Source organism: Danio aesculapii, chromosome 9, assembly GCF_903798145.1.
Source record: "Danio aesculapii chromosome 9, fDanAes4.1, whole genome shotgun sequence".
In the NCBI taxonomy this organism is placed as follows: Eukaryota; Metazoa; Chordata; class Actinopteri; order Cypriniformes; family Danionidae; genus Danio; species Danio aesculapii.
This window is the reverse complement of record NC_079443.1, coordinates 56,810,853-56,825,067: the sequence shown is the minus strand read 5'-3', so window position 1 is coordinate 56,825,067 and position 14,215 is coordinate 56,810,853. Positions and strand designations below refer to the sequence as shown.

The window sequence follows — 14,215 nt, the reverse complement described above, 5'->3', positions numbered from 1 at the left end:
GTATGTGCTTGTGTTTGTGTGTGTCTGTGTGTTTTTGTGTCTAGTTGTGTTTTTGTGCAAGTGTGTTTGTGTGTCTGTGTTTATGTGTTTGTGTGTGTCTTGGTGTGTGTTTGTGTTTTTGCGCGAGTGAGTTTGTGTGTATGTGCATGTGTTTGTGTGTGTCTGTGTGTCTAGGTGTGTGTTTGTGTTTTTGTGCAAGTGAGTTTGTGTGTGTGTGTGTTTGTGCTTGTGTTTGTGTCAGTGTGTCTAGGTGTGTGTTTGTGTGCAGGTGTGTGTTTCTGTGTGTATGTGCATGTGTTTGTGTGTGTCTAGGTGTGTGTTTAGGTTTTTGCGCGAGTGAGTTTGTGTGTGTGTGTGTGTGTGCACGTGTTTGCGCTTGTGTTTGTGTCAGTGTGTCTAGGTGTGTGTTTAGGTTTTTGTTAGTGTGTGTATGTGCAGCTGTTTGTGTGTGTCTAGGTGTGTTTTTGTACGAGTGTATTAGTGTGTGTTTGTGTGTATGTGCTTGTGTTTGTGTGTGTCTGTGTGTTTTTGTGTCTAGTTGTGTTTTTGTGCAAGTGAGTTTGTGTGTCTGTGTTTATGTGTTTGTGTGTGTCTTGGTGTGTGTTTGTGTTTTTGCGCGAGTGAGTTTGTGTGTATGTGCATGTGTTTGTGTGTGTCTGTGTGTCTAGGTGTGTGTTTGTGTTTTTGTGCAAGTGAGTTTGTGTGTGTGTGTGTTTGTGCTTGTGTTTGTGTCAGTGTGTCTAGGTGTGTGTTTGTGTGCAGGTGTGTGTTTCTGTGTGTATGTGCATGTGTTTGTGTGTGTCTAGGTGTGTGTTTAGGTTTTTGCGCGAGTGAGTTTGTGTGTGTGTGTGTGTGTGTGTGTGTGTGTGTGTGCATGTGTTTGTGTCCGTGTGTCTAGGTGTGTGTTTGTGTTTTTGTGCGAGTGAGTTTGTGTGTGTGTGTGTGTGCACGTGTTTGCGCTTGTGTTTGTGTCAGTGTGTCTAGGTGTGTGTTTAGGTTTTTGTTAGTGTGTGTATGTGCAGCTGTTTGTGTGTGTCTAGGTGTGTTTTTGTACGAGTGTATTAGTGTGTGTTTGTGTGTATGTGCTTGTGTTTGTGTGTGTCTGTGTGTTTTTGTGTCTAGTTGTGTTTTTGTGCAAGTGTGTTTGTGTGTCTGTGTTTATGTGTTTGTGTGTGTCTTGGTGTGTGTTTGTGTTTTTGCGCGAGTGAGTTTGTGTGTGTGTGTGCATGTGTTTGTGTCATTGTGTCTAGGTGTGTGTTTGTGTTTTTGTGCGAGTGAGTTTGTGTGTGTGCACGTGTTTGTGCTTGTGTTTGTGTGTGTCTAGGTGTGTGTTTGTGTTTTTGTGCGAGTGTGTTAGTGTGTGTTTCTGTGTGTGTGTGCATGTGTTTGTGTGTGTCTAGGTGTGTTTTTGTACGAGTGTATTAGTGTGTGTTTGTGTGTGTGTATGTGCATGTGTTAGTGTGTCTGTGTGTCTAGGTGTGTGTTTGCATTTTTGTGCGAGTGTGTTTCTGTTGGTTTCTGTGTGTATGTGCTTGTGTGTGTGCTTGTGTTTGTGTCAGTTTGTGTGTGTGTGTGTGTGTGTGTGTGTGTGTGTGTGTGTGTGTGTGCGCCTGTGTTCATATAAGGGTTTGTGTATGTGTGTTTGTGTGTCTATGTTTGTCTGTAAATGGATGTGGGTGTATGACTGTTTGTATATGTGTGCGTGCATTTGTGTCAGTGTGTGTGTTTGTGTGTGTGTGTGTGTGTGTGTGTGCACAAGAGCCGAGCTCATTCAGGAGTCATAGAGTTAAAAATAACTTTATTGCGGATCATGTTTTGGAAGGAGGGATCTACTTCCCAAGCTAGGACGGCCTGCCATGACTGTGTGTGTGTGTGTGTGTGTGTGTGTGTGCATGCGTTTATGCATGTGCGTGTGTGTTTTCCAGGAGCACGCTGACTTCACACACTCTTTCCTGATGGTGTGTGTGCTGTGTTGTGCTCCAGATGAGCTGCTGGATGTACTGTAAGCTGGCTCCATGAGTGCTATGAATGACTCCCTGGATGAGACTCACACCTCTGGCAGCCTCGGGGAGAAAGCGGCCATATTTCGGGGAGCGAGGGGCGGTGGGAACGCCGTCGGGTCGGCCTTTATCCCATTGCGCTCGCCCTTGCAGGCACCCAATGCTGCCGTCTTCAAGGGAGCTAGGTAGGACGCATGCTTTTATTGCAACTTCAGTTATATGCATGCAAATGTGTGTGAATGTGTGTATGTGGTTTGTTTATGCTTTATTAAGCTATAGTATTCTGCTAATGCTGCTCTCTGGTTTAATTAGCATGGCGAAGTTGTTTTTAATATAATAATAATATTAAAGAATAATTAAATATAATAAAGATATTAAATATAGTACAAATTAATATCAAAGATTTAATATATATGAACGATTTCAATAATACTTAAGTTTAGGTCGCAATACACACTGTTAACTACTGGGTTATTACTAGGGCCAGACGGAATCTGTGGACATTTTTGGCTATTTCTGTGGAGAATTTTGGTAAAAATCTGCAGATTTGTAATTTTGGGAGTATCATAACTAAAACCTTAATATGTGAAATTAAAAATAATATCTTTTTAACTTTTATTTAATGTTTAAAATGTGATTAAATCCACTTCATTTGGTAAACAAAGCAAGTCTCTCATAAAATATCTCTACTGTACAAACTGCATCGTACATAAATCAGATGAACATTTTCATATTAGTCAATAATGTTAATGTAATTAATTTAAAAACTGAATAAATATAGATTTACACACGTTTACTCAAGTAAATAAACAGAATTAATGATGGGCTAAAAATCTGCGGAATTCTGCGGAAAAATCTGCGGAATTCTGTGGAAAAATCTGCGGATTTCTGCGGAAAAATCTGCGGAATTCTGTGGAAAAGTCTGCGGAATTCTGCGGAAAAATCTGTGGAATTCTGCGGAAAAATCTGCGTAATTCTGCGGAAAAGTCTGCAGAATTCTGCGGAAAAGTCTGCGGAATTCTGCGGAAAAGTGCGGAATTCTGCGGAAAAGTCTGCGGAATTCTGCGGAAAAATCTGTGGAATTCTGCGGAATTCTGCGGAAAAATCTGCGGAATTCTGCGGAAAAGTCTGCGGAATTCTGCGGAAAACTGCGGAATTCTGTTGAAAAATCTGCGGAATTCTGCGGAAAAATCTGCGGAATTCTGCGGAAAAGTCTGCGGAATTCTGTGGAAAAGTCTGCGGAATTCTGCGGAAAAATCTGCGGAATTCTGCGGAAAAATCTGCGGAATTCTGCGGAAAAGTCTGCGGAAAAGTCTGCGGAATTCTGTGGAAATATCTGCGGAATTCTGCGGAAAAATCTGCAGAATTCTGCGTGCGCAGATTCCGTGTGGGCCTAGTTATTACTGTACCTGCCTGTTATTACGATATTAACTGTTCATTAGTAGCTGTAATCCTACCCAGAATGTTACTACTTTTAATATTATTACTATTAATTAATATTAATAAGCAGCTAATTAACAGTATTTTAGCTAATAGTCTTAGTTAATGATTTGTTAATAGCATGAATTCACTTAAAAATGCTTTTTGGACTCGTTTCTTGTTTATTTTGCTTGTTTTAAGGAAAAACCCCATTAATTTTGATATAATTAAGAAAAAAAATAAAACAATATGTTTTGCTTGTCTAGAACATGCTTCTTGATTTGAGAATTTTTAGATGTTTGGACTAGAAACACAACAGAAACTCTATCATACACCAGGTGCAATAAGGCGCAAGACGTTGTTGACGTGATTTGTTGCTATTTTCACACCATCGCGCAAACCTCATTTTCACGTTTTGCGCCACATTGTTTAAATAGCAAATCCATATGCGCCACTTTGTGGACTCATGGGTGTGCTGGTCTATAAGAGAGGTGTGTTAAGGTGCATTGTTGGAGTGTTGCTATTTTGAGGAACTGAAAATGACCACGCCATTGACCAACAAAAAGCAGCTCTAAAGTCTTTAAGAGCATTAGTTATGCGCCTATGCAGGTGCAAAACGCGTACACATTGCTTAATACACACAGGATGTACAGCAATACACAAATATCTTTACATATAAAACAATTAAAGATTAAAATGATACAAAAAATATAATTTTCTAAATAAAAATAAAAACCCCTTCCTCCATGCCTTCTTCATCTCAGTTTTTTTTTCAGTTTATTCATGACAATTTGCATTTCTATAATGTTATTATTAGCAGTATTATTTATTATCTGCATATTTATATTTGTTTTAATAAAAACATGTTTAGATTTGTCCACCTGTCAGGTTTTGGAGACGTCTGCATCACTATATGGGGCATAAGAGCAGGACGTGTGTTTGAATATAACTCAGTTTTTTGACCACACTTCATTATTATTGTTCATTGTTGCGTTTGCTGGAAATTAAAACTGAATTTAGAAATAGTTTTGAAACAAAGCTTTGTACTTAACAAATGAAATAAATATGCTAGTGGATGTCTTCAGTGGAGTGAGTATAACACTGTTTCCTTATCCACAAAAGTAAAGGAGTAAAGTAAATAGTAAAAGGAAAGTAATGAGGCCGAATGGAGGAGGCTTGTTCTTTATCCTCACACTGCAGATGTTTTGTGCTAGTGAAGCATTCAGTTTTTTCACTAACAAAGTCGCCATGTAAATAGCAAATGTGCCATGGTGTGACACAACTGACTCTTAAAGGGAATGGGAGATGACACTCCGATTGGTTTAATGCATATTATGCTTAAAACACACTCATGACTCATTAAGAGAATAAGCTCAACCCTGTTAGACCATGCGCCAGGGCACAAACCGTATTTTTCGGTTCTGCAAATAGCAAAAGTGGATTCGGACACATCCTTAATGCTTTTGCGCCATGAGCTTTAGACTTTGCACCTAGATCATTAGATCAGTAGAGCCCTATGTAAGAAAAGCATTTCTGCAGTGTTGTGTTGGCTTTTACAATAAAAAAAACACAGTTCTAAAAAATAACAATAGTTTATTTCTGCGATGCAAAGCTGCATATTCCGCATCATTAATCCACTCATTGCTTAAAATCAATTATGCTGTTTGATAAAAAAAATTATTATTAATAATAATAATAATAATAACAATAATAATAAAAATAATTATGTGGAAAAAGTGGCATGTGATTTATATGTATAAAAATGGAAATCTTTTGTAAACATTATTTATTCTTCATGTAAAAACCTGTTCAATATTGATGTCTCATTTTTAAGTGCAAACATCGAAATATTCTGATATCATGATACATTGACTTGTGGAGCAAATTGATTTAAGATAATTACTCTTGTTTTCTTGAAAATGTACCAGAGTTTATACCTCAAATAAGAACAAAAATCTGCCAATGGACTTCATTTAAAAGGGAAAACTACATGAATATCCTTAACACTCTTAATACTCAATTAATGCACTGCAAAAATGCTTGATCTACTGAGAGTTTCTGTCTTTCTTCTTGTCATAAAATTCTTAAATCAAGAAATATATATAATATATTTATATTGGGTAATTAAAATAATCTCGTTTTCGGTTTGAAATAAGTTGATTTTACTTACGGCAATTGTAGACACGGTAATTAAGCTTGTTTTAAGAAAAATAAAAACCTTAATTTTTATTTATCATTTCTGAAAGCAAAACTTTTTTTTATTTGTCTAGGAAATGCTTTTTGATTTAATAATTTTTAGATATTTGTTCTAGAAAAAAGACAACAAATTAAGAATTAAGCATTTTAAGCATTTTCGTCACTGTGCAACTGATAAAACTATATCTTTATTTAATATCTTTAATAATATAATTATTACTGGACGGTTCAGCTAATTAAATTGGAAAATATCTACTGCAGTTTAGTCTTATTTTTAGTTTAAATATCGAAAAAGTCTTAAATCAAGAAGCATTTTCTAGAAAATTTAAATTTTGTCTTGTTTTCAGAAACATTAAGTCAGAGTTAAGTAAGTTTTTTCTTTGAAACGAGCAAACTAATTTACTAATGGGGTAAGCAAAAACCCCATCTTGTTTCAACTTAATTTAAGCAAATAAAAATCTTGTTTTAACTTATCTTAAGCAAAAAAAAAACTATTGTTTCAACTTAATTTAAGCAAGACAATCTTGTTTCAGCTTAATTTTGACTCATTATTTCTGAAAACATGAAATTCTACGAGCGGGGTGAGCAAAAAAAATCTTGTTTTAACTTAATTTAAGCAAAAAAAAAAAATCTTGATTGACTCATTATTTCTGAAAAGAGGACATTATTTTTGCTTGTCTAGAAAATGCTTCTTGAGTTAAGAATATTCAGATATTTGGGCTAGAAATGCCACAAAAACTCTAAATAAGAAAGTAATTTTTTTGCAGCGCAAGTATGCTGAGTAAGAAAGTCTTTTTTTGCAGCGCATATGTGTGTACACTGTATAATAAGCAACTACATGGTTTCCTACATCAATACCGTACCTCATTTCCCAGCTGTTAATTGTTAACGCATCCGTTCAACAAGAAATAAAGTCGCCTTTGTGTTCCCTGCAAGCTCTACGTGAAAATGCTGTAGACTTTGTACCTGTAAACAGACACATTCTCAGCCGTGGCACAGAAACTGGAATCAAATCAAGCACCTGTTACTTTCTGCACAGCACTTTATGTCACGTCTGCTGCGTGTTTGTGATATAGTAGCTCTGAGATCATGACGTGTCTCGAAGGAGGATCCGAAGTGTTTATTTGTGCCGTAACCAACAAACAAATGAGCTCACTCTCATGTAGACACACAAACAACCGGATTAAACACATGCTGCTCCCTTTCCATGGCCTTAGATATGGATGTAGACTGTATGTAGATGTATGTAGAAGATTTGTTGGTCACACTTTACAATAAGGTTTTATTTGTTAATGTATTTACTGAATACTGACGGCATTTAATAATGATCATTCAACATTTACTAATGCATTAGTATCATCCAAATTCATGCTTAGTGGTATTGCACTGTGAGTTAACATGTACTAACAATTAGGCCTGTCAAAATGATCAATTTATCGACTTATCACACAACACATGGACATGTGCTCAATTATTTTTGATGATGCAATATACACTCACTGGCCATTTTATTAGGTACCCTGTACTAGTACTGGGTTGGACCCCTTTTGCCTTCAGAACTGCCTTAATCCTTCATGGCGTAGATTCAACAAGATACTGGAAATATTCCTTAGAGATGCAGAGGTGAAGAGATGCAGAGGTGCAGTCATAACAACCTGGAGCTCAACACGCTCAAAACAGTGGAGATGATAGTGGACTTCAGGAGAAACCCCCCTGCTCTCCTCCCACTGAGCATCATGGACAGCATTGTGGCAGCAGTGGAGTCATTCAGGTTCCTGGGCACCACCATCTCTCAGGACCTGAAGTGGGACACTCACATTGACTCCATTGTCAAAAAAGCTCAACAGAGGCTGTACTTTCTTCGTCAGCTGAGGAAGTTTAACCTCCCAAAGGAGCTGCTGAAACAGTTCTACACCTCCATCATTGAATCAGTCATCTGCACATCAATAACTGTCTGGTTTAGCTCAGCTACTAAATACGACCTCCAAAGACTACGTCGAATAGTTCGGACTGCTGAGCGAATCACTGGTACAACCCTTCCTACTCCCTACTGTACTTATCCAGAGCGAGCAGAAGGGCTGCCAAAATCACTCTGGACCTCTCACACCCAGCACACTGCCTCTTTGAACTTTTACCTTCTGGTCGACGCTACAGAGCACTGCGCACCAGAACAGCCCGACACAGAAACAGTTTCTTCCCTCAGGCAATCCATCTCATGAACACTTGATGATAATAATTGTGGAACCAACATCACTACTGGCCATACACTTTTATACACATATACACTTATTTAACAACACACTTTACATGACAATTTGCACATAACAGCTGCACATATAACGTTGTATATAGTAATAAACATGTACATGCACTTGTCACTCTGTATATTTGCATTCACTACTTACTTCTATTTTGTAAAAAAATATATATTTATTATCTGTTTTTTGTCCTGTCTCTGTAATCCTGTTGCACTGTAGAAGCTCTGTCACGAAAACAAATTCCGATTATGTGTAAACATACCTGGCAATAAAGCTCTTTCTGATTCTGATTCTGATTCTGAGATTTTGCTTCATATTGACATGATAGCATCACGCAGTTGCTCCAGATATGTCGGCTGCACATCCATGATGCGAATCTCCCATTCCACCACATCCCAAAGGTGCTCTATTGGATTGAGATCTGGTGACTGCGGAGGCCATTTGACTACAGTGAACTCATTGTCATGTTCTAGAAACCAGTCTGAGAGGATTGGCGCTTTATGACATGGTGTGTTATCATGGTGGATGTAGCCATCAGAAGATGGGTACACTGTTGTCATAAAGGGATGGACATAGTCAGCAACAATACTGTGGCATTGACATGATGCTCAATTGGTACTAATGGACCCAAAGTGTGCCGAGACAGGGCTCAAAATTGTGACTGTTTTGGTTCCATATGCGACTGAAATTTTATCTATGCGACCTCAAAATAAATTTGGGAGCATTTGTGCGATTGGATAAAATTGTTGCCGTGCGACCGGCATTCATTGCAAAACGTTTACCGTATGTGCAGATTTAGGAGCCATTCACGCAGAAAGCATCTTTGCACCTAAAAACGTGAAACAGCGCCAGGGAATAGTTTTAAACAGTCCTCGTGTCAACTTTCTACAGTAAACTAATCCCACAATGCTTGCCCCGCCTTCAAGCTCTTCTGATTGGTGCACTGCTCTAGAACTGAATACGAATAGATTGGTCAATATCAGCGGTCAATCATTCAGTCAATGCCTTATGCCTTCAAGTGACGGGAAGCTACAGCGGAAAAAAGTAAAGCGCTGAAGATGAGATAATGAAAAGCACACTGACAGATTTTGTTTTAGAAACCACCTAAAGTTACAAATAATGGCACATCTGATTAGTGATACACTTTTCGAAGAGTGGATAAGACTCATTGTAAAGTCTGTGGGACAAAGTTTTCAGGTAACAGTGTTTGCCAATAAATCTGCACATTTTAAGCACAAGATGTTCTATTTAATCCTTTATTTAATCGTCAGGATATTTTCAAATGCAATCAATCTGTTGATATAAAACTCGTAGTAATAGTGCACATAATTCTTGGTGGGTGCGACTAAATCTTGATCCGTGGTTTCATGTTGTTGACGGCAAATTCTGACCCTACCACCCGAATATTGCAGCAGAAATCGAAACTTATCAGACCAGGCAACGTTTCTCCAATCTTCTATTGTCCAGTTTTGGTGAGCCTGTGTGAATTGTAGCCTCAGTTTCCTGTTCTTAGCTGACAGGAGTGGCACCCGGTATGGTCTTCTGCTGCTGTAGCTCATCTGCTTCAAGGTTGGACGTGTTGTGCCTTCAGAGATGCTCTTCTGTAGACCTCGGTTGTAGCAAGTGGTTATTTGAGTTACTGTTACCTTTCTTTCAGCTGGAACCAGTCTGGCCATTCTCCTCTGACCTCTGGCATCAACAAGGCATTTGCGCCCACAGAACTGCCCCTCACTGGATATTTCCTCTTTTTCGGACCATTCTCTGTAAACCCTAGAGATGGTTGTGAATGAAAATCCCAGTAGATCAGCAGTTTCTGAAATACTCAGATCAGCCTGTCTGGCACCAACAACCATGCCATGTTCAAAGTCATTTAAATCCCCTTTCTTCCCCATTCTGATGCTCAGTTTGAACTGCAGCAGATCGTCTTGACCATGTCTACATGCCTAAATGCATTGAGATGCTGCACACATAGACAAAGACACAGACACACACATACTGTACACACACACAGAGTGCAGATGAGTTGGCTTCCACCCCAAGTTAGCATTGAGTCATTCTTATAACCTAGTTAACAGTAACACTTTATTTGATGGTCCATTTGCAACCCAGGCTCATTCTGAGAACGTAGTTCCGGGGACGTTTCTGGAGACCGCGAAATACGTCCCGGGAGGTACGTATTTTTGCAGTTTTTGTTTTCGCGAATCCGCGAGAGGCCGCTGTGCGTGCTTTTTCCCGCGCCGTTTTCACGTAAACCTGCTAGAGGCCGCTGTCGAATGACCTTCCGCCTGTCTGCCTGGATGACAGAATGATTGACCGTGCGACCGGCCAATCGGCTGACCCACCCTCCTCCGTCCCTAAACCTAACCAACGACGATTCACAAAAGCCATCCAGAAAAAGAAAAGCCCTCGTCTGATTTTTACCACGTTTTCGGATTTTGACCACATTCTCACCCTGTGACGAACTCGTTCGCTTCATTTTTTGGATTTTGTTTTTGTTTTCTTACCTGATTTCTGGAACCGCTCTTCCCCGGACTCGAACCCGGTCGTCGTCGTCGTTAGCCCCTCTCTGCACCTCGAGTCCAACAGAGTACACGAAGAGCTAACCGGACAAACTGGTTGCAGCGGGAAAGCCCTCCACACAGAGGCGATCGGCCGGCTGGCCGGCCGGCAAGCGCCGAAAGGAACGGCGTCACACCGCCCCGCAGCGTTCGCTTAAAAAAATTAAATGCAGCCGTACGTACCCCAGGGTACGTATTTCGCGGTCTCCAGAAACGTCCCTGGGACTACGTTCTCAGAATGAGCCTGGTTTGTCCATTTGAGTATTAGTAGACTGTCTGCTTAATATCTGTTGATACTGCTGTTAAACAGAAATGTAACTGACTATAGGAAACTTTGCAAGTACATGTCAACTTACACTAACCCTAACCTAACAGTCTACTCATAATCTAATGAGAATTAGTTGGCATGTAGATGCAATGCAACTTCAATTCAACAAACGAAACATCAAGATAAAGTGTGACCAAATAAACTTGTATAATACAAACTAGACAGAAATAAAAATGATATTAAATCCCAGAATGCTCTTGCATTTTCTTTAAACAAACAGCATTCTTTCAGTTTAAGCACTGAAACACGACCTGTCTGTGTTCTCAGAGTGTTTGGTCAGATTTCCCCATCAACAGAAGCCTCTAAACAAATTATAAATAAGCAGATGATCCCACACACACACACACACACACGCACACACACACACACACACACACAGCATCAGCCTGGCCCTCCGGGATCGCTCAGGTACCGGCGATGAGGTCATCTCTGGCTGAAGAAGACTGTGTGTTGCCTGGAGACACACTTCATATGACATCACACAGCTGCTGTCTGCTGCGCCCAGAATGCACAACGTCTGCTTTATAAAATATCATTGGCCACGCACATGCATGACAAGTGCTATTTTAATACCACTAGTTTTCCCAGAGGAGGCCAGTTTGAGTTTTTGCTGACTTTATCTGGGATTTTACTTATTATCGTTGACTAAAACGAAAGAGAAATTTTATTCCTTGACCCAAAAATTATATTTAAAGGGATAGTTCACCCATTAATGCAAATTAATTAATGCCCCTGCCCGCGCCCCCTGTCACTCTTGTCAAGAACTGTCCCTGATTCCAGCCACCTCACACTTTTTTTTTATAAGTAAATGTTTTTCCTAATCCAACATTTTTTCAGTTATGTTTAATGTAAGCTACAGTTAAAAAAGCCATATATACACACACAGTTGAAGTCAGAATTGTTAGCCCTACTGTGATTTTATTTATTTATTTATTTTTCAAATATTTCCCAAATGACGTTAAACAGAGAAAGGAATTTTTTTTCACAGTATTTCCAAAAATATTTGTTCTTTTGAAGAAAGTCTAGTTTGTTTTATTTTGGCTATAAGGGCAGTTTTTTTATTATTATCATTTAAAAAATATTAGATTAGATTAGATTCAACTTTATTGTCATTACACATGTACAAGTACAAGGCAACGAAATGCAGTTTAGGTCTAACCAGCAGTGCAATAGCAGCAAGTGCAGGATACAGGTATAAGTTATAAAGTGCAGTTATAGAAAAACTATGGTGTCTATATATATATATATGTTCAGAAATGTGTTGAAAAAAATATTTTCGTTAAATAAAAATTGGGGGACAAAATATACTGGGGGGCCAATATTTCAGGAGGGCTAATAATTCTGACTTCAGCTGTATATATTTACATACAGCGGGGAAAATAAATATTGAACAGAAAACAGATTTAGATTATTGAAAGACAATGATCCAAAACACAGCCAAGGAAACTCTCAAATGCTTTCAGAGAAAGAAAAACAGGCTGTAGAATGGCCCAGCCAATCACCTGACTTAAATCCAATAGAGAATACAAAATAAAGCTCAGATTTGATAGACGAGACCCACAGAACCATCAAGATTTTTACACTCTGTTAAGGTTTGTGAAAAACTATGTTTCAGTAGTTCAGTGCTTTCTCTCTGTGTCATTTCATTTTTATTAAACATAACTCATTTTTTACATTTGTTTTGGTGGTTTTTGATGTTAGTATTGTTTGAGTTTTTACCAAAATCTGGTTCAATTCCATGTCAACAGCTCTTTTAGAAATATTATTCCCAGGAAAACACATGACGTGTTCAATACTTATTTTCCCCACTGTATACATAGTTGAAGTCAGAATAAAAGCTAGAATACTTTTTTTTAAATACATTTTAAGGTCAAAATTATTAGCCCCTTCAAGCTACATATTTTTTCGATAGTCTATAGAGCAAACCATCATTATATAATAATTTGCCTAATTACTTTATCCTGCCTAGTTAACCTAATTAACCTAGTTAAGCCTTTAAATGTCACTTTAAGCTGTATAGAAGTGTCTTGAAAAATATCTAGTCAAATATTATTTACTGTCATCATGGCAAAGATAAAATAAATCAGTTATTAAAACTATTATGTGTTGAAAAAAATCTTCTCTCCGTTAAACAGAAATTGGGAAAAAAATAAACCAGGGCTAATAATTCAGACTTTAACTGTATGTATATGTATGTGAAGCAAAAACTGAGTAAAATGAATAGAACTGTAATTAAAATTTGGATGCCTCCATTTTAAGGCCATAATGTTTATGTTTTTTCAACAGCAACCCATGTTTTGGAAGACTTTGATTAAATCACATGTTGTTTTCAGCTCAAAGTGTTGTTATCATCCATCCTCCAAGCCCTCTTCATATCTTCTATTGTTTTAATACATTTTCTCTCCCCTCAGAAAAGTCAGAGAGGTGGATGAAACCCAAATGGGACCCGTCCCAAATCCCTTCCCAGAGTTGCTGCCGTCTGCTGTCTCTCTAGTGTCCGAGTGTCTGTTACCCTGGACCAAAAACAGTGCAACTCAGGTGAGAAACGCATGATTCATCAGTTTTGATTGTTGTTTTTTTGCGTATCTTATCAGCGAACTACAGCTCTGTGTATTAGATCCTGTTGTATCTGTAAGCATGTGTTGGAGATTTAATAGAATCCGTTATACTGGCCAAAAAGGGCATGAAAATTGCCATTACAGTGGTCCCTTGTTATTCGCAGGAGTTACGTTTTATAAATAACACACAATAGGTGAAATCCGTAAAGTAGTCCACTTTATTTTTTACAGTTATTATAGATGTTTTAAGGCTGTAAAACCCCTCACTACACACGTTATACACTTTTCTCAGACAGACATTAACATTTCCACACATTTCTCTTTTCTTTAAACACTCTCAAAGCTCAAACCTTCGTAGACAAATAAGTCCAGTTTTATAGAATGAAGCCAAAGAACAAAACCTGTTGTCAGGCACAAACATTCATCGCTGTCAGCAAAAGATTCATAAAGCTTTTCAGCTTTTGTGTTGATAATGTTGGCATCCAGCATAATGTTCTTTTTCCTGCAGTCCCTGATCCACAAAGCCAAAGCAGACTATATCCTTAAGGGGGTCGCACACCTGATGCGCCGCGCACATGACCGTTGAAAGTAACACACACCGGACGAGCACATTCACATGTTATATAATAGGGCTGTGAACCAACACTGGTCTCACAGTTTGGTTTGGTTACGATTATCATGCCATCGATTCAGTTCAAATCCATATCTCGATGCATTGATGATGATTTCAATAAACAATTTTGATATTTTACCTGCATTTCGTTGCCTTGTACTTGTACATGTGTGATGACAATAAATTGAATCTAATCTAATCTAATATTTTACGTGGCAACACGTGATTCTTGTAATAAAATTATTAAATATATTCATATATATATATATATATATATATATATAT

At 38.3% G+C, this 14,215-nt stretch overlaps 1 protein-coding gene across 1 annotated transcript in view; it reads left to right on the top strand.

Annotated features, from left to right (window-relative positions):
* Positions 1-1,899: 1,899 nt before the first annotated feature.
* grb14 (growth factor receptor-bound protein 14) overlaps positions 1,900-14,215 on the top strand; it is a 110,049-nt gene continuing 97,733 nt past the window's right edge. The window contains exons 1-2 of the mRNA XM_056466048.1: positions 1,900-2,185; positions 13,171-13,297. Coding sequence (XP_056322023.1) covers positions 2,016-2,185; positions 13,171-13,297 — 297 coding nt within the window. The 5' untranslated portion in view covers positions 1,900-2,015. The remainder of the gene's footprint in view (positions 2,186-13,170; positions 13,298-14,215) is intronic.